Here is a 22,322-nt window from a genome sequence, read left to right on the forward strand (position 1 = left end):
ACATTGATCTAATGTATTCCAGAGAGGGTAACAAATATGCCACAATTTTAGGAGGAAGGTTTAATCAGGAATGTTGAGGCTGCCTTAGTGTATTTTTTCTAAACTAGGATGCTTGTCTGCTTCAACATATGCTTCCCTGGATCAATTTTTCCCCTCTCTGGCTTCCAAGGGACATCTAGCAGAATTTCCACTCTTTCTTTCAAGCATTTCACTCAAGTAGTTCGGAGAATATTTGCCTCGAGTTTTCTTGTCATCCTCGAGTCGCTTCACCTAATCTTTGCCCTGGTTGACACTAAAACAGGTAAATCTGAAAATCTTTTTTCATATCCTGTGACGGTTGCAATGATACATCCCATTCTGAACGATGAAGGTATGTATCCTAGGAGAGCGTCTGGGTTCCGAGCATCTCAGCTTTATGGACCTTATGGTGTGGAGCTATAACCTCTCCTAGCTCTTACCACTGTTATGGTTTTCCTTCTATCATGGTGTCTTCACCACAAGGCCCTCAGTCAACTCGCATAATAATTTAAATTTCTTCAACTACTAAATATGAAAAGAATTTTGATCCTTCAGTTGTAAAAGGCTAGAACTTAGCGGGTATGGGCAGTCTCTCATCTTAGTCGCCTTAGCAATACATTTCTTGAAGAGCAGAGCTTTAAGGGTATTGACTTCTATGCCTTGTTTATGGGGTCTTTATGTCTGGTTTTCATTTTAACCAGCTTTTAAAAGAATTTCTGCCGTTTACTACAAGGTTCTAGCCTTAATCTTGATCCCTTGTTAATATGAAAATCTTGTTTTCTGTGCTCAATCATGTAGAGGGTATCCTACCTCAGGGCTCATGTTCTATCATTCTTACAACAAAAGTCTTGCTCACCTAACATAGCCAGGTGTAAACCGATGGATGTATCTTAGACAAATACAACTTTGTCTTTTTCAATTTGTTATTAACAATCTTGTTTTCATTGCAAATTTACATAAATAATTTGTGCAGGTAAAGGAATTCAGCTATTGACTAAGTGAAAATCGAAAGTTCATGGACAGTGACGTTACCTATAGTACTAGCTTTTGTACATAATGAACTTTTGCATTCTTTAAAAAAACATTATCTGCTCAATGTATGCCTGATTGGTTTTCCTAAAGATTCTGCCACATCACTAAAAAAATTCAGGGTAGTTTCACCTTATATCTACGGAAAATAAATCTAAGTTGAACAAAAGAATGGCCACAGTACTTGAACAGAAAACATGTTTACTTATGAAAGTAAGAAGAAAGATAAAGATTGCTGGAACTTTAAGGAAAAGTATGCATTACAATGAATACTAATTTTGCCAAAAAAGTAAATACCTTTGTGTACCATGAATAAAAACATTCACTGATTGCTTTCATATTTATTTACAGACGACTATTTACATACTGTATATGACTCAGAATTTTCACATGAATATAAATAGCCATGCTGTCCATCTTATTCAGTACTATAAAACTCTTGTAACTTATGATTTATGTTTTGAGTATTTACTGGTATCTAGTACACTGGTGTAAACTATACTATCCTCGTCTTTATGTAATCAGTTGCATTTAATATGGTTTTCACCCATATCAATACCAGTAGTACATACTCTACTGATAAGTGCAAGACTCCATTCTACATATTTTGTATAATGCATGTCATGTATGCAGTGTGAGTACTGTAGACTATGACTAAAATTCTACAAATTTGAAAAATTCACAGCCTGCTTCTGCAATTCATATTCTTCGTTTTACAGTACGTACTATAATATACAGCCAGAAAATCCTTGTAATGGACAGTACTACAGTTAATCTCATTACTAGTTTAACTAAGTAGATTTTTGTTTTATATGAGCATAACAGTTTTCACACTATGTAGTAAATTTGCATATCCATATTGCTGACCAAACATTTTAGCGGTTCTCAAAACTGATCCTTGTATATCTTGAATACGTATATTTCTATGAAATACTACCCATAAAATATAAATAACTTGCCTTTACCAAATTTGGCATATAAATAATAATAGAAGATATAACTTTCAATCATCCGACTGGATTTGAATGCTTTGTGATAAACGCAGTTGTGATATTTTCTAATTGCAATATTGAGATCACCGAACAGTGTTTCATATTAATATTACTGCATTACTTGTATTTTTTGTAGAATATTATTACAATACTTAAAAGGGGTTTCATTGGAATTTTCCTTCAGGATAAGTGAAAAATATGAAAAATTAGATAACTGGTCAAAGCTGCACTATCATACTTTGATGCAATTCAGAAATGGGTTGAGGGGAAGCAATCAAGTCACAGCCTTGGTAAACAAATCTCAACAACTGCCGTCTTAGTTCAGGATTGCTCATGATTGTTTCTGCTACTTGATCTTCTTCTGAGTCACTGTAATCATCACAGTCAATATCTTGAATGTCACAGCTTTCTTCTAGACCCCCAAAATCATCCTGACTTTCATTCAGGGGTTCATTATCCTCACTTTCTTCTACTAACGTGACTTCAAACCCAGCAGTGACTGTTCTTGGAGATATGGGATAAAAAATGTCTTGTGGATACATCGGCATATGGGAAGTTGTAGCACTTTGAGTTGTTGTACAAGCCAATACAGCATTACTTAGCTCTTGTGACAGTTTACTAAGCTCCACATGAGCATGATCACGAGTCAAATGAGCTGCAAGACCCATTACAACAGGATGATCCAAGGACAGCTGCTCTTCTTCTAGCAAGAACCTGCAGTACGGAGAAAAAAAAATCATGCTGTAAAATGCTTTTAAACAGAAATAAATATAATATGCCAATACTGATTAAGTAAAATTTGAATTTTGAACTTTTCTTTAACAAAAATGAGAGGTGAATGGCTAGATTTAATAATTTTACAAATGCTTAAGTTGAAAAAATTTTTTTTCTTAAAATGTGGCAGGTCACTGCCACGTACACCAAGGTAAAACTCTGAATCAAAGTCCCAAGCCAGAAAAGTGGTTCTTATTTGTTAAGTAAGTCTGAGTAAATTTATGGTACAATGGGTTCATTTCAAGCACCCATCAATTGCAGATTTGGCCAATTACCACGAGGCACTGTAAAATAAGGTGTCCATAAGATGGACAAATTCACTAAAACAGAATAGCAAACAGGATGGTGAGACTTCAACTCCTTGTTTGAACTTGCTGGTGTCTGTCATCTCTTAGGATACCTTGAGCCATGATGCCTCATTCCTTTTCTGTCACTGGATGTTTCTATATCCCTAGCTCCATCCTTGGTCCTTCTAATTGATTCTTTGTCTTGTAACCACAACTTAATGTTCATAATCATGTGACTATGTTGTATGATCTCATAGAGATTATGAGTAGATTAATATCCATATGGTAAAAATGTCGTTTAAATAACATGACTTACCTCTGCAAAGTTTGAGAGTTGTCTGTGATAAGCCCTTAATTCTTCTACTGCCCTGATTTGTTGGCTGACAACAAAAGAGGTCTTGAGACCCTATCAATACTGGTCTTAATACTAAGCCTTAACCTTTATTGCTCTAACTATACATTCAGTCAAGATGGTAGTGTCCAAACAGAATTAAGACTTCACAGTTTATGTCGAAATTCCCCTTCAAGTTGCTGTCAATGAATTCAATCAAAGCATGATGAATAACACATTGGTAATGTATTGTCCTCCAACATCCAAAGGAAAATTCACTCTCTCTCCTGATTTCTCTGGCTTCAGAGTATTTCACTGCAGCTCACACCAGACTCAGTCTATGTACTGAATTTTGAGAAGATATTTCTATCTCCCAAGTTCTCATTCAGCCTCACTGTGAAGAAATATGGCACAAAACAAATTCAAGATCTGTTGCAAGTATCTAGGTACTGTACGTATTTTGGATGAAAATTCTAGTCCTATGTTTATTTCCCTACAGATGATAGTAGGAGCTTAAGTGCCCCAATATTTTACTTTCCCTTTCCCTAACCAGACCAAATGGTTTGAATTCTGCAGACTAGAAATCACTGTAAAAATGGCAACCACAGAGGAAAAGTATAATGTTCTGAAGAGAAGTTGCTTAACTGCAGAAATGTCACTTAATCTGTTAGAATTGGGTACAACAGACTTTAGTAGTTCTTTTGAAAAAAAAGCTTTATATTAAAATAAAGTGACAGATAAAGTCAACATGATGGGATGGGATGGGATGGGATGGGTTACCTTGTATAACCAAGCTTGATAAAAATCTTGAAATAATCTTATGCCATGCAGACACCTGTACTTGTCAGGACCATTACAACTGTTATGTTAGATTTGCCAAGGTTAAATGTGAAAAGAGTTTACTCCTCCCTGGTGTGTCTTGTATACTTTCTATCTGATAACCCCATTTGATTTGTCATCATCATTGCCCTTTCCCGTGGTTTTTTTATGATCGTTGTTCTGTCACTTCCTTATCTACTTCTCACTACGCATCCAACAAACTCAGTCTATACTCTCTTGACACCTCCACGTTTAGCATCTAACACCAATGAAGGACCCACTCTTTTCAACAAGCAATTATTCTCCAATTTATCCATGTGACAGAACTACCATAACACATTCCAGTCTATCCTTCGCCCAAAGATAACTTATTCATCACTTATCTCAAAACTTCTTACTCTTCACTACTTCTTATTAGACATAAAGTATAATGTGTCAAATGATTCATCTCAACAGCTTCAGACTTTTTTTTCTTTCATTCACTTTCAACCTACACAATTCGCTTCTAAAGAGGAGATTTGACTTAACAATCCTTCCTGTTAAATACTGCAAGTCTCTTCTCATTCTTTTGCACGGAGCATGCTATGTCGTTTCCCTTTCTTCACCTCTTCTCTCATCCTATTATCATAAATTCTGTTTACTCACTACCCATATAATCATTCATTGTCCATCTTTCCCGATTCCGTTTACCCTCACAACGATAATTTTGATTCAATTTACTCTCACCTTTTCCCTATTGCAAAACATTTCAGTATTCTTTCATGAGTTTCTGCAGTCTCATCAACATCTCCAATCAGTACTACTCTATTATATGCAAAGATCAATCATTTCACACTCCATTTACAACTTAATGTTTTATCCCACAACTTTGCGTCTATATCATATGTCCATTTTCTGTCTTGCATTACTCTCCATAAAAGTACTGAATATTCATGGAAACATTAAACAGCCTTGTCTTAGACTTACTTTTATTCTAAATCAGTCACTTTTCAGTGTACTACAGGAATTATTCTAACGCAAAAAATAATAAATATCTGAACCATTTTCAACAACTTTCCCATCGATCTGTCATCAATCTTACTTTCTCAGTTAACATATACAAACAATGGCCCTTTTATACTAAGTAACCGTATGCCCCTTAGACTTCTTACGAGTTTATTTATCACCTTTACCATGATACAAAAGGACAATCCTCTCATTTTTCCTACGGAATCTTTCCCCCATCTAAGTACTACCAAACACTTTAGTCAGCCACTTCCATCAGAAGATCCCTGATTTTCACTTGTATTATCAACAACTTCTGGTTAGTATCTTTCCTCTACTTAACTCTTCAACACTCACATCAACAATTAAGCATTCTCAAATTCAAACTAGCCCTTCCCTTCCACTTTTGCATCACTTGGATTTTCCTTTTTTCTCTCTTCCACATTCAATTCATTTCCAAATGTGCATTTATTTTAAAAATGACAGGGAAAAATGTTCTGTTATAACATAATTCCATCTAATAAAAGGAGCCCATAAAAATACCAAAATATAGAAAGTATATAGGTACTATATTTCAGAGACAGTGCTGTCTTTCTCTTCAGGCAAGTCATGAAAGAGAAAAATTACAGAAAAGGCAATATTTATACCAAGACAAGCTGTTTTGACTAAGTCACTCCGGTTGATCATTTCTCTTTATCTATGATATCTGAATCCCAAAGCTCTAAGAGATATTCATTACCTTTCTTTGTTTTTTCAAAGGTGACTCCACCATCTGGCTTTTGTACCAACAATTGCTGCTATAAATTATATGTGACAAATTCCAGCTTATTCTGTGGTTATGGTTATTCATATGGTTAAAAATAGCCGAGCTATGGTGTCCATACCTAACTGACCGTTTATGTTCTATTACTCTCTGGGGGAGTCATTTACCTTTAAAACTGATATAAGACTGGGCTGTCATTTTGTATACTTCTGTGTCTTTGGGGATTGGTTTTTGTTGGACATTAATCAGGGATTTGGCTAGGGTACTTGGCTAGCTAAAGGCAAAAGGGTTAGAATTTCTGAGAGTTCGTGTCACCGTCTTAATCCTGTCCAGGTGTGGGATTTTTATTTTATTGTTGGGTGTCTCTCTGATCTTATCTTGAGGAAGTTTGCAGATTACATTTGCTTCATGGATTGCTTTCTGAATTATATGGTCAGGGTACTTTAAAGATGAAAGCTGCTTACGAATTAGTTCAATTTCCTTTTCCAGGAAATACGGGGAACAAATTCGTAAGGCTCTTAAGAATAAATTGCTGGCTACGCCGATCTTGACAGAAATGTCATGATAACGTAAGTAGTGAATGTACGAAAGTGAAAACGTTGGTTTTCTGTATATGGCAAATTTGTATTCAGCCTTCTCTAATCATTAAAACATCAAGAAAAGGAATTTTGTTGTCTGTTTCCCATTCAACTTTGAACTTGATGCTGAGCACTAATGCATTTAAGTTTGAAAGAAATTAATTGAAACTGCCCCACCTATTTCCCAAAATATTAGGATATCATCTATATATTTCATCCACAGCATGTCTTTAAGTTTTATTGCATTTATTACAATAGTTTCAAAATATTCCATGTATAGATTGGCTAAAACCAAACTTAAAGTTCTACCCATACTACACCCTAAATTTTACTTATAGAATGACTTCCAAAATGAAAAGACATTATTAAGTCCTGTTTTAGCCAATCTATACATGGAATATTTTTAAACTATAGTAATAAATGCAATAAAACCTAAAGACATGCTGTGGATGAGGTATGCAGATGATATCCTAACATTTTGGGATAACAGGTTGGGCAATTTCAATTTATTTCTTTCAAAAGTAAGTGCATTTTTGGCCAGCATCAAATTCAAAGTTGAATAGGAAACAGACAACAAAATTCTTTTTCTTGGTTTTAATAATTAGAGACATGGCAAAATACAAATTTACTATATACAGAAAACCAACATTTTCAGTTTCATACAATCACTACTATAGTTATTATGACGCTTCTGTCATGACTGGCGTAGCCAGCAATCTATTCTTAAGAGCCTTATGAATTTGTTCCCCAGATTGCCAGGAAAAAGAAATTGAACTAATTCGTAAGCAGCTTTCATATTTAAGGTACCCTGACCATATAATTGAGGAAGCAATCCATAAAGAAAACGTAATCTTCTACTTACCCCACACTCCCCCAAGATAAGACCAGAGAGACACCCAACGATGAAATAAAAATCCCACACCTGAACAGGATTAAGACAGTGACACGAACTCTCAGAAACTAACCCTTTTGCATTTACCTATCCAAATCCCTGATTAACATCCAACAAAAGCCAATCCCAAAAGACACAGGAGTATACGAAATCCCATCCCTGGATTATGACCACTCTTATATCGAGTTTACAGGTACATAACTCCCCCAGAGATAAATACAACATAAACGGTCAGTTAGGTGTGGACAACAGAGCTCAGCTATTTTTAACCATATAATTAACCATAGCCATAGAATAAGCTGGAATTTGTCACATTATTTATAGCAGCAATTGTCGGTACAAAAGCCAGATGGTGGAGTCAGCTTTGATTAAACAAAGGTAATGAATATCTCTGAGGGTGCCTAGGATTCAGATATCATAGATAAAATCTTCCTCTAACCAACGCTTGAGAAGATTATAGAGAAATGATCAACCAGGGTGACTTAGTCAAAACAGCTTACCTGTAGATCTCTTGGTAAAAATACTTCCTTTTCTGTAACGTTTCTCATTCATCATTTACCTGAAGAGAGAGACAGCACGGTCTCTTAATTATAGTACTTATTTTCTATAATTTGCCGTTTTTATGGGCTCCTTTTAGGCAGTCCCTGGTTATTGGCGGGGTTCCTGTTCTCGGTGGGGTGCTCATAAGGGAAAACCGCCATTAACTGAAACGTGGCGATATATGGTGCTTATGGCGCAAAGTGTCCGTTAATGGCGCCTCTGTTAGGTATGTTATGGCGCCATAACTCTATTAGTATTGGCACCTTTTGGCGTCGATAACCAAAACTTGGCCCATTATGGCACCATTAATTGCCAATTTTATGGTTAGACAAGCGCCATAAAACTGGATCGCCATTAACCGAGTCTGCCGATAACTGGGGACTGCCAGTATATGTACTACATATTTTACTATATTTTGAGAAATTGGATACATTTTATATCTTGTATTTGCCATATTTGATTAATTTTTCAAAACATTTATTATTATTTTTTTAAGTTGAAATCCTATTAGAAGGCAAACTTTTTCACAGTTCAGCAAAGAATAAACAACTTACTCTGTGCATTTTTATCTTCATTAAATTACTAAAATACATGTTTGTTTTTGCTTTGCTCTCTGAAAAGTGCAATCGTGTACAGTACATAATCCTAAAACCCTGGAGCTTTCGAGGCTTTTGGCCCCTGGACCCCCACCAGAAGATGATGCAGAGAGTTTATGTTGCTTTGGTCTGGTACTAGAGCAGACACTGGTAGAGCTTTATGAAGAACATCTAAAGAGAGAATTTATCTCTTATTTACACACCTGGATTCACTTATAAGAGTACAAGGATGCACCTCCCCTGGATTCTTGCGTCAATATCAATCAAACCACTTTCAGCTACAAGAATTAAATTACCTGGAATACGCTAGAATTCACATAACAATACTCCTGCATTACTTTATTCTTGCTCTCTCTCTCTAGAGGTCTAGAAAAGGCATTCTTAGTTGAGCAGATCTCGAAAAATATACAGGAATCGGGATGAGTAAGATTCACTCTTACGACAAAAATACCCCGTCAGTGTGTTAATTGTTATCTACACAAAAGCAGATCTCTATACACAATCTGCTAAAACGGATGAATGCATTTGATATGCAAGACAAAAGTTCCCGTTAAAATCATCATCGTAAAATCAAAGAAGACGAATCCCTGAGGGTCGACGGTGCATAACGAAGCAAGAGGAAGACTGCGTAATCAGCAGTGATCAGCGAACTCCAATATTGGTGACGGAAGGAAAATGTGAAGCATTCAAGAGAATTCAGTAAATACAGAATAACAGTTAACCGAACGACAAAAGTAAGTCGTATTGGATTTTTTAAAAATTAATTCTCTCTCTCAAAGAAAGTATAATTCTTTTTATATTCTCTCTCTCTCGAAATTTTTTTTATTATGTATAATAGATAGGTTTAATAATACGCAAGATTTTTTGATGAATTGTTGAATACTGTTAGGAATAGTCCATACAATTTACGATCGATGCCGGACAGACATATCCGACTTCGAGTGCCAAATTCACGAATACCATTAGCTCAAGAAAATACTAATACTACTAACACAAATAATAATAATAATAATAATAATAATAATAATAATAATAATAATAATAATAATAATAATAATAATAATAATAAACACATTTCAATTTAGAACAATGGCACTAGCAGCAATCATTACGCAAGCCACTTGTTTCTGTGGAAGAGTAGATAATTCAAATCTTGACAAAAATGGTCTAGAATCATACTCTGTAAACCAGTGGCTAGCTGATGCAGACAGTCGCATATCTACAGGGGGAATAACGAATGAAAGAGCTAAAGTTCAGAAAAAGGTGATGCACTTAGGACTTTGAATTCAGTTAGATTCAGCAAAATAACCACATACGCTGACTTTAAACGAATTTGTTTATCAATATGGGAACCAGTAAGTCAAAGTGATACCATAAATAATATTGACAAATTTCTTACACAACATTTTGATGGAGAGTCAATAGCAAATCTTCAGACAGATGTAGAAGAATCGATACACAGAGTAGTCACAGATTTAAAAAAAACTAGTATCACCATAGGAAGGAAAGATGATTTTGGTGATGACGAAGATGATTTAGTTAGCTTAAGACACGTTTTGAATTATTTGTCATTTGGAACCATGTATAATGCCCTTGGAGAAAAGGAAAGAAGGCTTTCAAGAAAGTTTAAATTGGTCCAAATAATGATACCCTTGTAGCCTTAATATCAACGAGACAATAAATCCAAAAGAAATTTGTAGCGATAACAGAAACTCAAAACGAGAAGTAAGGTAGAAATATAAATAATTCATATAAAAAGAAGTAACCAGTATAACGATAATTCCAGACAATTAGGGAATAGACAAACTTTCCTTCAACTGAAATATGCACAATATAATAGAAACAAATGGAATCCAAACCAGAAAGGAAGACGGAATCATTCAAGGAATGGTCTACTCATAATAAGATATAATAATGGTCAATATTCAAACACAAATAATTCAAAGCCAGTGAATAATCAAGCTCAAGGAGCTAGACCAAAAGCAATATGTGAAAACTGCGGGTATACCAATCATTCCACTAACGAAAGCAGAAAGCCTCGAATCTGTGCAATTCGCAAAAAGGCCGGGCATTTGACTAAAAACTGTTGGTTCAATACTAAGGACGCCAATAGGGAGAGCGTCAGTAACAACATTTACCCAGATACAAATAAGTCTTCAGACTTCAAGTCAGTGACAAGTAACCCCTTTACAGAGAAATGAAATTAAATCCCTTCAGGGTGATGAAAGAGATAGAGTAGAAACAGTTACAATAGGAAATGAAGGTTCATCCGCATTTTCCTAATCACATAGCAAAGAAGTAATATTTTCCATGAAAGAAGAAGAAATAAACAGAAAGGATCTGCCTATTGTAAAGATTCGACTAAATGGAAAGACATGTACTGTACTCATTGATTCAGGTAGTACTGTAAATATAATTGGCAAAATAACTTTAAACCAGATATTTTGGCATTGCAGAAACTAAGATTCAAGGTCTAAGTACAGTAATAAGAGGAATTGTGGGGAAAGAGATTAAAGGTCTGGGGAATGAGAAACTAGAAATAGAAATTTTGTCACACAAGTTTATTGAAAGTTTTCTAGTTTTAGAAGACAATTTTTTTCCAGCACAAGTATTGTTCTCAATAATATTAGATAGTAGTGAAGGAAAGATTAGTCTGAAACAGGATAATCGGAAGAGCAGATGTTTTACGCTTGACTAAGAAAAGTCTCACCCAAATCTGATCAATTTGTCTGAGACAGTGTCGACAAGCGAGACAGACATATGGGAAGAGCAGATAAGTAACAAGAATAAACAAGATAAAGTAGAAACAGATAAAAAAGAGGAATTCCCACAGTTAAAGAATAACGAATTGTTGAGATGTGCACATACAGATGATATATACTCAAATAGAAATAATTACTCAGATATAACTAATTATGATGACCAAAACACTGATTCTAAGGAAAATCAAGGCGCCTCAGATATAAATAGTATAATAGAAGTAACAGAAGAAACCACTGGAGATACAGAACTCTGCTATTTTTCAGACATAGAAGAAGAAATATGTTGTGTTAGCACAGCTGATGATAATAAAGTAAAATTTATACTTAATAGATGAGTAACTTTGTATCCAAAATGTTTTTTAAAAATTTATTTGCGATCAAACGAGGATGTAGAAGATAAAGATGTTCTATTGTTGAATGAAGAATTGCCAGACTTTGTCAGAATGGATAATTCACTACTAGTCCACATGGATGGTGGTAACTGTGAAGTCTATGTCCAAAACTATTCAGATAACAGACTAACACTATACGCAGGCACCGTCTTTTGCATAGGAATCCCTATTAACAATCCTTTACTAACAGTAGAAGAAAAAGCATTTTTCTCTATAAATGGCCAAAACTCTAAATTAAATCAGGAAGTGAATAAAACAGATTTTCCAGAAACTAGAAACAAGTTAATTCAAGTGATAGAGAAATACAGAAATGTAATAGCTTTAGAAGGAGATAAACTAGGAAGAACAATGTTCTACAACATAGAATTTTGTTAGATGATGGAGCCAAACCATTTTTTATTCCTAATTACAGATTACCAATAAGCCAGAGACCCATAATTGACAATTTGATAGAGGAAATAAAAAGAGATGGAGTATTAATTCCTCCTAAATCTCCATATAATTCTCCATGATTACTTGTTCCAAAGAAGGATGGTAGTTGGACACATGTAATTGACTTCAGAAAGTTAAACTCCTACACAGTTCCAGATCAAGTGCCGATGCCGGTAATTCAAGATATGTTAGCTCAATTAGGAGGGGCCAAAATATTTTCATCCTTAGTGGATATTGGCAAATACCTCTCGATGAAGAATCAAAACAATTCACAGCCTTCAGCACACATAAAGAACATTTATAGTTTGAATTAATGCCATTTGGACTCACATCATCCACATTAACTTTTGTCAGACTAATGTTACAAATTCTAGGACATGACATCATACCACCCCTCAAGCTAACACAATTACCTGGGTCAAAAGTAAAGTGACACTCTACCCTTCGCTGAATAATAATTTCTATATATAAAAAAACCCTCAGATTTGTATATGTAGTTATGAAAAATATCAATTACTTTCAAAATTTGTCATTTCACTGACATTATGATCTACTTGGTTGCCAGCTATAACTACAGTTAGCTTGACATACTGTAGTTTTTGTCAGTCTGGAGTGGCCTATCTGGCTTTACCAAGAGTGGCTCAACTGCAAGCAAGCAGTTTGTAGAATTATGTTGAGTTCTTTACACCAGAGGTTGAGCAAATTTTCAACTGTTGTGATTTCAGTAGAATCTGCAATATAAACAAGTATGCTATAATTCATGTATCTTGGAGCTGCATAACTAAAGAACAGCCAGAGTTCTGGAATAAAGAGAAAATAATAATCTGGTTACAATATTGTCTATGCCAAGAAAACACTGGCTTACAAACCTGAGAGTTTCTTTTAAACAGTCCTGATAACCTGCAACAACATCTGGATCAACACTGTCTACATGTTGAGAGGTTGTTGTACTTTCAGGAGATTGCGCTGTCTCCTGCACTGGTATGGTCATTGCACCAGGGATGCTTGCTGAAGCACTCTGACTAGATTCGTCTTTACATGGTGACACTGGCACAGGCATCTGAAAATAAGTGAAGTTTATTTAAGATAAAAAACCCATCACTAACCTTTGGTCAATTCAAAGCATAATTGATGAGATTTTAATTTTCATTTGTATAGGTCCCCATAACCGTTTTCTGTTGAAAAACCAAACAAAAAAGTAAGAACTTGTAAATTTCTCTTACATTCTAGGTTCTTTAATAAAGCTATCTTAGTTTTGTATATTAGTTTAGTTTACAGAAATATTCACTAATAAAGTATTGGTGAAGTTTCATAAATCTGTAATTTAAATTAAAACCATGTAAAAAAGTATTTTCTCCAGGGTTTTAGATAATGTATTTTTCTGAATGAGTCTTGCTGCTCTATTATGATAGCTGTATTTTCCACGTTAGGGGAAATGATTTTTGAAAAATAAAAAATTAATAGGCTCATTTAGTTTGAACCATCTATTCACCCATCCCTTTTGAGTGGTTTGAGCATCTAAAGTTTTCCATTCAGTTTTTTCTCTGTCGTCGGCCTGTACTACAAAGGTATTGGAGAGTGTTCACATGATTTAATTGATTGTATCATTAGCTGAAATTTGTTTAGGTTTTTCTGTGTCGTATATTTGTCATCATATGATACCTTCCAAAGACAAGTCATTTCCAGACTGTAAAGTAAATGGGTGCATACCTGGCTTTACTCCTCACTTATGACATAAGGGCTTTTGATATGGCTATGGACACAATTAGGGCAGTATGATTGGAAGAGATTTGGTCATTAAATGAAACTGATTTTCCTTTACCTAATTTATTTCCTTAAAATACAGAACAGAAACTTCAGTTTTCTTTATCACGATATAATTCTTCAAGTCTTATCCTCCTTTACCTAACTTAATACTACCACGACCCCCTGAAGAACCTAAACCTAATTCCTAACCCTGAATCTATACTATTTCCTCCCTAACTATCAGAAGAACCTTAACCTAATTAAAGAACCCTAATCTAATTCTTCAATCTAAATCTACAATCCTCCCATTTTAATACTATCAAAAGAACCCCTTCTGGATACTAAAGTTTTCCCTAAACTATGGTCGTCGAGACTTCTTCAGATTGAAAGTGAGCTTGGTCTGTATCAATCAGTTTTGTTTTGTCAATATCCTTCTTTCTATTGGAGAGATCAACCAGTATTTTGTTTTCTCCTTTTAACTGCTGTTGAAGTTTATTTGCAGCAAGTGTCGAGATCGGCACCTTGTAAGGTTTGGCATCATATATGGAGGAATGGGGGGAAGGGTGGCACATATCATGTATTTGTTTCTGTAATCTAGCAGCTTTGCGTTCACTCCCTATATTCCTTATCACTTTTCTTTCACTTTTACTCTACTTTCAACCATACTCTTTTACAGTAATTGGCCTCTCTTATAACCATAACTTCTCAAGCTGCTTAACCCTTGGTTTGAAGGGGAGCAACAATCTTCTGACTCAACTGCAAGTAAAATCAAGAAAATAGAAAAATGATTACTCCCTCAACAACACATTCATAAACAACATACATATAGACAGACAAATAAATATTTAAAAAAATTCAATCACGTTCAGCCTTCAACACTCTCACTAAAATAAAGGAAATCTCATTTCCTTTTTTTCCTCCTTCTTTTTCAAAAACCCTTTCTCACCACCTATTCATACTCCAGAACTGGACCTTTAGTCCGGGGCCCAAACCTTTAATTTTTGAGGAACCTGGTTTTGCTGGATAAAGTTTTTTTCTCTGCTGTTTCTTGCAGCCTGGGAGTAGCTCTTTAAGATTTAGGGGGGTGCCCAGTCATATCCCTTGAGCATTTCGAGATATTAAGCCCTTTCCATCTGAATATTGTTGGATGCACCCATAATCGAAAAAAATAATTTTCTGTATTTCTCATTGAATTATATCCGCCTGGGGTTTAGGTATTTTCCTATTGCTTTCTGTATACTAATATTTTACAAAATATTTACTACGTATATTTTAAGCCATAAAATTAATAAAAGAAAACCAACAACTCTACAGAGTTGCTGTGCAGATTTCAGACCGGCCGAAACTTTCAAAGATATGTACCTTCGTCTTGGTGGGATGCATGCTCTGATGAGCTTTGTGGGGGCCACTGGGTCATTGATGACTGAAAGTGGCCTTTCTGATGTTCTTTCAGAAGTGTTTGGAGGGGTTCCTAAGATGCTAAGTGGCAAAAAGTTCCCTCAAAACGTTCATGCCCTTCGAATGATGGCGGAGGAGGTGATCCGCAGCCTGTTCATTGGTCATCATTTCATGACTGCAGATGACATGATGAAAGAGTTAGATCAGATTGCCACTGAGAGCAGGACAGTGAAACTGTGGGTTGAGATCTTGGTCAAGCCTGTATTGCTGATGATGACATATATCAGTGCTGAATGCGAGGGTGACTGGCTTCTTCATCTGGCGACATTCCGAAAGATGCTTCCGTATTATTTCGCAGCAGGTCATGTCAGTTATACTCGGTATGGTCTACACTATGTCCGTTCCATGGATAAACTCCCATCTCATGTTGAGCGCCTCTTCCTGAAATAACAACACATCACGCGCCAAGTACGTGGTATTCGGAATGGACTCTGGAGTGACCAATTCATAGAATCGACCTTCATGAGGTACAGACATAGTTCAGAAGGATCCTAGGCATAACACTTAAGCAGAATGCACTGAAAATATGGGCACTTAGTCGTCACATCTGCTGCAGGATGGAATCCCAGATGCTAGAAATGAAAGAGGAGACAGAGGCCACAAAGAGGAGGGCAAGTCAAGGATTCAAGCTGATAGAAAGGACAGGGATGGACTTCGAAGTAAACTTGACTTGAGCATGGATCCCCTTGACCCCAAGCAGCATCCAGATGGAAGCATTGTCAACATCGTCAGAGGGAAGATAGCCCCAGCATCTGTCAACGTCGAAAACTCAGTACTGATCGGAGAGGGAATGTTGGAAGGTTGTGAGAAGACTTGGCCAGGAGGGTTTTACAGCACAATCTCCAAGAAAGTGGAGACTATGGCAGCATCATGCAAGTCTGTCAAGATTGGTGACTCAGAAGTGTATGATCTGAATGCCATCTACTCAAGAGTCATTGCATCGTTATCTAGCGACCGAGAGATTGATGTGAAGGATGTCTTCTCTTATGGGCTTGCTCCTGTCCCAACTGCAATGTTCATGAAAAATGGAATGAGGATTGGTAGATCAAAGTCCACACTCAAGAGGTCACTCCAGGTAGAAGTCTCTCGAAGGAATACTGGTAATGCAGATGTCACTGTCATAGATGGATCGGCCCTTCTTTGGATTATACATTCGTTGTGAATGTCAAGAAAAGGATAGCTTCATATCTAATCAATAGTGATGTCTACCTCATCTTCGACAGGTATCATGAGTATAGCATTAAGTCCACAAAACAAGATGGATGAGAGACAGGAGTTACACGGAAACATCACCTTCTTTGAACAACAAAGTTGCCTGCCCAGAAGGTTGTCCTGTCTTCAGTTGTAAACAAGAAACAGCTGATTCAAATCCTATTTGATGAGCTGACTCAAGATAGGCTGTTCCATCTGCAGAGTACCAGAGAACACAAGTTGGTTGTCACAGGCGAGGATAGTTGTTCCCTTCAAGTCAGAAACGAAGAAAGAGAGACTCGGTACGATCTGGAAACCCACCAAGAAGAGGCTGATATAATCATAGTCCAACAAGTCTTGCATTGTGTTGGGGAGGCCAGACAAATTGCTGTTATCTCTGACGATACTGATGTTTTCGTTCTGCTCCTGTATCACTACCAAATGGCAGGAGTGGAATTGCCACTTACCATGGAATCACCGAGCAAGGAAAGGGCAATATTGGATATCAAGGTGACACAGGCTCAGCATAGGGACATTGTGAAGAACCTGTTACCAGCACATGCTATATCAGGAGGTGATACCACGGCTTGCTACTTCGGCATTGGTAAAGGAACAGTAGTCAAAATCCTTAAAGACGGATGTGACCTATTAGCTATCGGAAATGTTGATGCATCCCTCCCAGAAGTGATTGCTCAAGCCACTCATTTCATTTCAGCTTGTTATGGGTTCAAGGAAAGCCGAGATATGTTACACACCAGAGTGCTTGTATGGGGAAAAAAAAGAGTGGGAAAGACCACACGTCTTCTCCCGATTTAGCTGCCCTACCACCTATGAGAGAGGCATTCATCAAAAATGTGAAGAGGGTACATTTTCAAACAGTCTTATGACGATCAATCGATGCCAACCCAGAGCTAAGACCAGAGGAATACGGATGGAAGAGGGACAGCAAACAAAACACTATGCCCCACTTCTTTACCAGACAACACAAAACCTGCCCCTGACTACTTATTAGATATGGTCAAATGTGGATGCAAAACTGATTACCCTTGTAGCACCAAGAAATGCAGTTGCAGGGTTAAAGGTTTACCTTGCACCATGTTTTATGCATGCTTCAGTGTCGGGTGTTCGAGACTTCAATAGCCTGAACTAGCCACCATGCGTAATTTAGATTGACAGGGTTTCTCAATGTCATTCTGGCAACAGATTTCAGGACTTATTAAATGATACTTTTGAATCAGATAGTTGGCAAGAGGGCTCAAAATAAAAGATCTCTTCCGTATACCATGTAGATAGCTAGCATTCTTCTTCGGCCAGTTAAAAATATTGCATGAAAGTAAAGTTGTCTGATTTCTCTTACTTGAAATGACTAGAAAAGGGTTAATTCACTATAGTTTACATCTAGACTTAATGTTGCTGATTGTATTGTATGAATAAATATCAGAGACAATAAACTGAGTGCATTTTATCTGAATTTTTAACATGAAAATATGGAAAAAAAGATGTTTGATGAAAATATGAAGTTTTTTCTCATTATTTGGATGTGTCCGATAGAAAGGGCTTAATATCTCGAAATGCTCAAGGGATATGACTGGGCACCCCCTAAATCTTAAAGAGCTACTCCCAGGCTGCAAGAAACAACAAAGAAAAAACTTTATCCGGCAAAACCAGGTTCACCCCTCTGGGCCTTGGACTACTTGACTTCGGGTCCATGGCCTCTCATGCACCACCTCTTCGTCACTGATCCCTACTCCAACCACACTAGACTCACCCAGCCTTGGTTTGTCTCTTTCAACCCCACTAACATCTGACATGGCTTCTATCATCTCTTCTATACTCTCACTTCACACTTTCAGGCTTCAATTTAAGTTATCCAGTGTGTCGCAAAAAATTAGCGCACAAAATTTCTGAGATGTATTTCCCATCCATCCATCATTTTTTTGCTTTTAATGTAAGGTGAATTGCCATGTATCAGGCTGTCTGGTAGCTGCAGTGAAATGGTTCCTTTTTGTATATGAGCATTTATCAGTCATCGCCTCTCCTCCCTCATTGATTAATAACAAAATTCTGTTATCTTATAAACTATATGAAAAACGAAGGAATGCTTCATTCTTGAAGAAAACAAATTCTGATAAAATTGACTAACCCGATCCACTCGGGTATAAAACCACCCTGCACACTGATCTCGGACATTACGGGCTGCTCTAGGAGCAAGAGCCCGTGTCAGCACAAGGCTGGCTTAATCTTCAACAACATCTCGGCCTCTTCTTCTAATTAACGTAGTAGAGTTAACAACCCTTGTGGGTCTTGAACGTGGTGTGCGGGTGTGAGCTAGGGCATGGAGGGAGGCGACTGACCAGAATTTCACACAGTAAGTAATTGTTCCTTTTTGTAGCCATGGTTGGGCTAATTGAACTTAATCATTGCTTAACTTGTTTAGTTACATTTACGAAATGTCTTGTCATTTATTTCATTAAAAGTGTAACTTGATTCTATGAAATTTTCAGTGTTTTTGAGTGGTCGTGTGGCTACATAGAATTTGTCCAAGTTTAGGGTGCTGAGCCACCTAAGATCACACTTTATTACTTTGCCTTGTTGTTTTTAATGAAGAGTTTAGTTTTGTAATAAAAATAGTTAAAATCAGACATGTTTACCTATCGAGTTGTCCTTGTGTACGGGCTGGAACCTGTCCATTAAAGTAGGGCTATCAGCCGCATAACATCTGGCACGAACCTTGATGAAGGTCGCCATAACATTCGCGACACAGTGTTTACAGAAAACCTACTAATATTTCTTCCTGTGTGCATTTCTATTCTGGACAAAGCAAGGTTAAAAAAAATCAGTGTTTTCATTTGTTTCTAGGAGCATTAAGTGTATGTAGCCCAGAATATATAGATAAGGAAATAGATAAGATTCGGAATATAGGCAAGAAACTGAAATATCCTGACAGTGCACTAAACAATGCATTAGATGCGGCAAAAAAGATTATGTATCAAAACCAAAAAGAAGCTTACAACATAAAAAAAATTTGCTTGTACTGCCTTATAATAATAATATAAATGATATCCCCATCTGATGAATTTTGGTGTTAATGTCGCCTTTAAAAACAATGAAACGTACTTATTGCCGTGGAAAAATGTGTGCACCATTTTCTCTCGACTTAAATCTGTTGTCTCTAGTGAAGTAATGAAGAAGTAAGCTGGCAGAGACGAGGAAAGAGATGACATTGACTTCGCCTGCCGAACTATGCTATGAAACGTGTTGGAATACGTACGCAGTACAGCAAATCCTTTTCAAAAGCTTGCATGTCTAGAACGAGGACATCACTTATTTTCAGTTTGTAATAATTTAGAGAATGGGGTCGAGGTGCCCAATCATGTTCATAATTTTAGAAATCAATTAGGATTGGTTATGGCTGATCAGAGTCATACTGGAAGTGGGTTGTATAATATGTCAAGGAGTGAAGCTCAGTTCCTATTGTTACCCTATAAGGGTTTGTTAGTCCAGCATTGTTTACAACAGTTACATGTAGCCAAGATGCATACTGGGCAAAAAACTGATTACTATTTTTCGACAGGAATGTTGGAGCCCAAAACTGAGGACTACTGCAAGGCAAGCGACGACTCGCAACGGCACCTTCAAGCCTTTTCTGAGTTGACCATCAGGTCCCGACTGCTCGAACCCAAATGCAACAGTGCCGGAATCGACTGCCACGGACCCACTCGAGTGGAAGGAGGAGAGGGATACATAATGATCATAGCATGCATGGACAGCTGTGCAGTCTATCCTTACTTTAAATGCTGTTGGCAGCGGGGTCACCTGAGGTCGCTTCAAGAGCAACACGCCCTTCAGGTGAGCCCGGCAGCTGCACTACAGGTCGAGGATACCATTTTTAGTAAAGATCAAACAACGCTGACGCAATGACTGGCCTCGGGATGGACTCCTTGAAGTCTATCCTGACAAGGAAGGGGCCATGAGGTCAGCCAAAGTTCTGCGATGGCAAGAAAAGCCTGAGAACCGTTGAATGCCAATGAGGAAGCACACAAGGATGGAGAGGACGATGGGGAAGCAGCAGATGTAGGTAATGAGAATGGAGGAGGCCCGAGGGCACGGCTCAGAGTGAGTTGCGTCAAATGTGAGTGTGTTTTTCGAGAGACTGATGGTCTCGAGTAAGGCGTAACAGAGTAGGAAAACGTTCAAGTTGAACAGTGTGCTAGAGAGAGAGAGTGAAAGAGACGAGAGGAAGGGCCGCTGGTGCCCATAGACAGAAAATGTCAGAGTGGGCAGGGACAATGATATGTGTTCAATGATTGAGAGATGTGTAATATTCAATGTGTTGATAATTTTCAAATATGATACGCATGATAACTGTTTTGGCCAGGGATTACTGAAGAGGTGAACTCTTGAAGAGTGGTGTTTCGAGAGGAGGCTTGAAGGTGTAGGATTAGTTTGTAAGTTTACGTCTCGTGCATTCAGCTCAGACGGATGGCAGACTGAGAGAGTGGGAAGAAATATATGCATACTATTGTATTTTTCTGTATTTTTTCTACTGTATCATTGTGTAGCTCATGATCTGCTCAGGATATGACGTTATCCCTCACATGTCTCCAAACAGAGCGTTATGTTGTCTATTTGAAGCGACATTGTGCAATGCGTACATCTTTATGAACATTGGCGAGTTCACACTCTATTTTTGTACAGAGAATCTCTTGCTGTTGCCATGATTGAAATGTCTTGCCTGTAGAGGAACCTATTTCCCTACTAAAATAACCTTTAGTCATTTTGATGAACACTGCCATTTTCCACTGTATTGCAATCCTGCGCCTTGTATGATGCTCGTAGTAGAGAGCCATTTTTTTCATTATGATTCCCAAGGGGAACATTGCAGTTCTGATCCATAACATGCTGATTCATTCATGATTTATGCTACCGTATATTTAATGGATGATGATGCCTTATTTATGATTTTCAGTGTTATACATTCGATTGATGATACTGCTTTATTACATGATTAGAGTATTACACATTGATTGATGAAATTAATTTGCCTTGCTGCATGATTTTAAGTGCTGCTTATTTTCATTACAGAAGCATTATCCTATTGCATGATTTTGATCATTGCCTATTTCAAATGCTGATGTGTTATCCTATTGCACAATTTGATAATTGCTTATTTCGATTGCTGATGTGTTACCTTATTGCACAATTTTGAATATTGCATTCTGTATTGAAGTATTGCCTTATTCCCTAATTGATGCACCTTGCATGATTTATGTTTGGACAAATAAATTGAGTGATCACTCTGATGAGATATATGTCGATGTCGTGAGCTAGACTTGAGTCGTAGCACCTTGAACGAGCCTAGGCCGCGACCAGGAAGACCCATTCGTCCTGCCTCACCTGTCTAGACCTCTTCCGTATCGGGTCCCTTCCATCTAGTAGTGGGCGGAGGATGTCGTGTAAAAATGTGTGCATCATTTTCTCTCGACTTAAATCCGCCGTCCCGAGGCTGAAGTAATGAAGAAGCTAGCTAGCGGCAGCGCGATAGTCCTTCCTCTGATGTATGTGTTTATGTATGATTTTGAATCTGCTTTTGACAGAGCCGTGGGTGCTTCTTTCATATTTGATTTTATCTGTAATTTGTTTTGAAACTGCTGCATTAACTAATGACAGAGTGGTACTTGAATTCGAAAATGCCTAACTGGCTATCGTAGATAGCGTCACCCGCGAAATGGCTCGTC

At 37.2% G+C, this 22,322-nt stretch overlaps 1 protein-coding gene across 3 annotated transcripts in view; it reads right to left on the bottom strand.

Annotated features, from left to right (window-relative positions):
- Positions 1-367: 367 nt before the first annotated feature.
- The window catches only part of LOC135216877 (uncharacterized), a 33,569-nt gene continuing 11,614 nt past the window's right edge, over positions 368-22,322 (bottom strand). Inside the window, exons 1-3 of one of the 3 annotated variants that reach the window (XM_064252395.1) lie at positions 21,982-22,180; positions 13,059-13,249; positions 368-2,753 (exon numbers count right to left, since the gene is read on the bottom strand). In XM_064252395.1, coding sequence (XP_064108465.1) covers positions 2,258-2,753; positions 13,059-13,249; positions 21,982-22,059 — 765 coding nt within the window. In that variant the 5' untranslated portion in view covers positions 22,060-22,180 and the 3' untranslated portion in view covers positions 368-2,257. Of the gene's footprint in view, positions 2,754-13,058; positions 13,250-19,701; positions 19,823-21,981; positions 22,181-22,322 lie in introns of those variants that run through there. The other 2 variants (XM_064252397.1, XM_064252396.1) reach the window with 2 other exon arrangements.

This window comes from Macrobrachium nipponense, chromosome 6, assembly GCF_015104395.2.
Source record: "Macrobrachium nipponense isolate FS-2020 chromosome 6, ASM1510439v2, whole genome shotgun sequence".
Taxonomy (NCBI): domain Eukaryota; kingdom Metazoa; phylum Arthropoda; class Malacostraca; order Decapoda; family Palaemonidae; genus Macrobrachium; species Macrobrachium nipponense.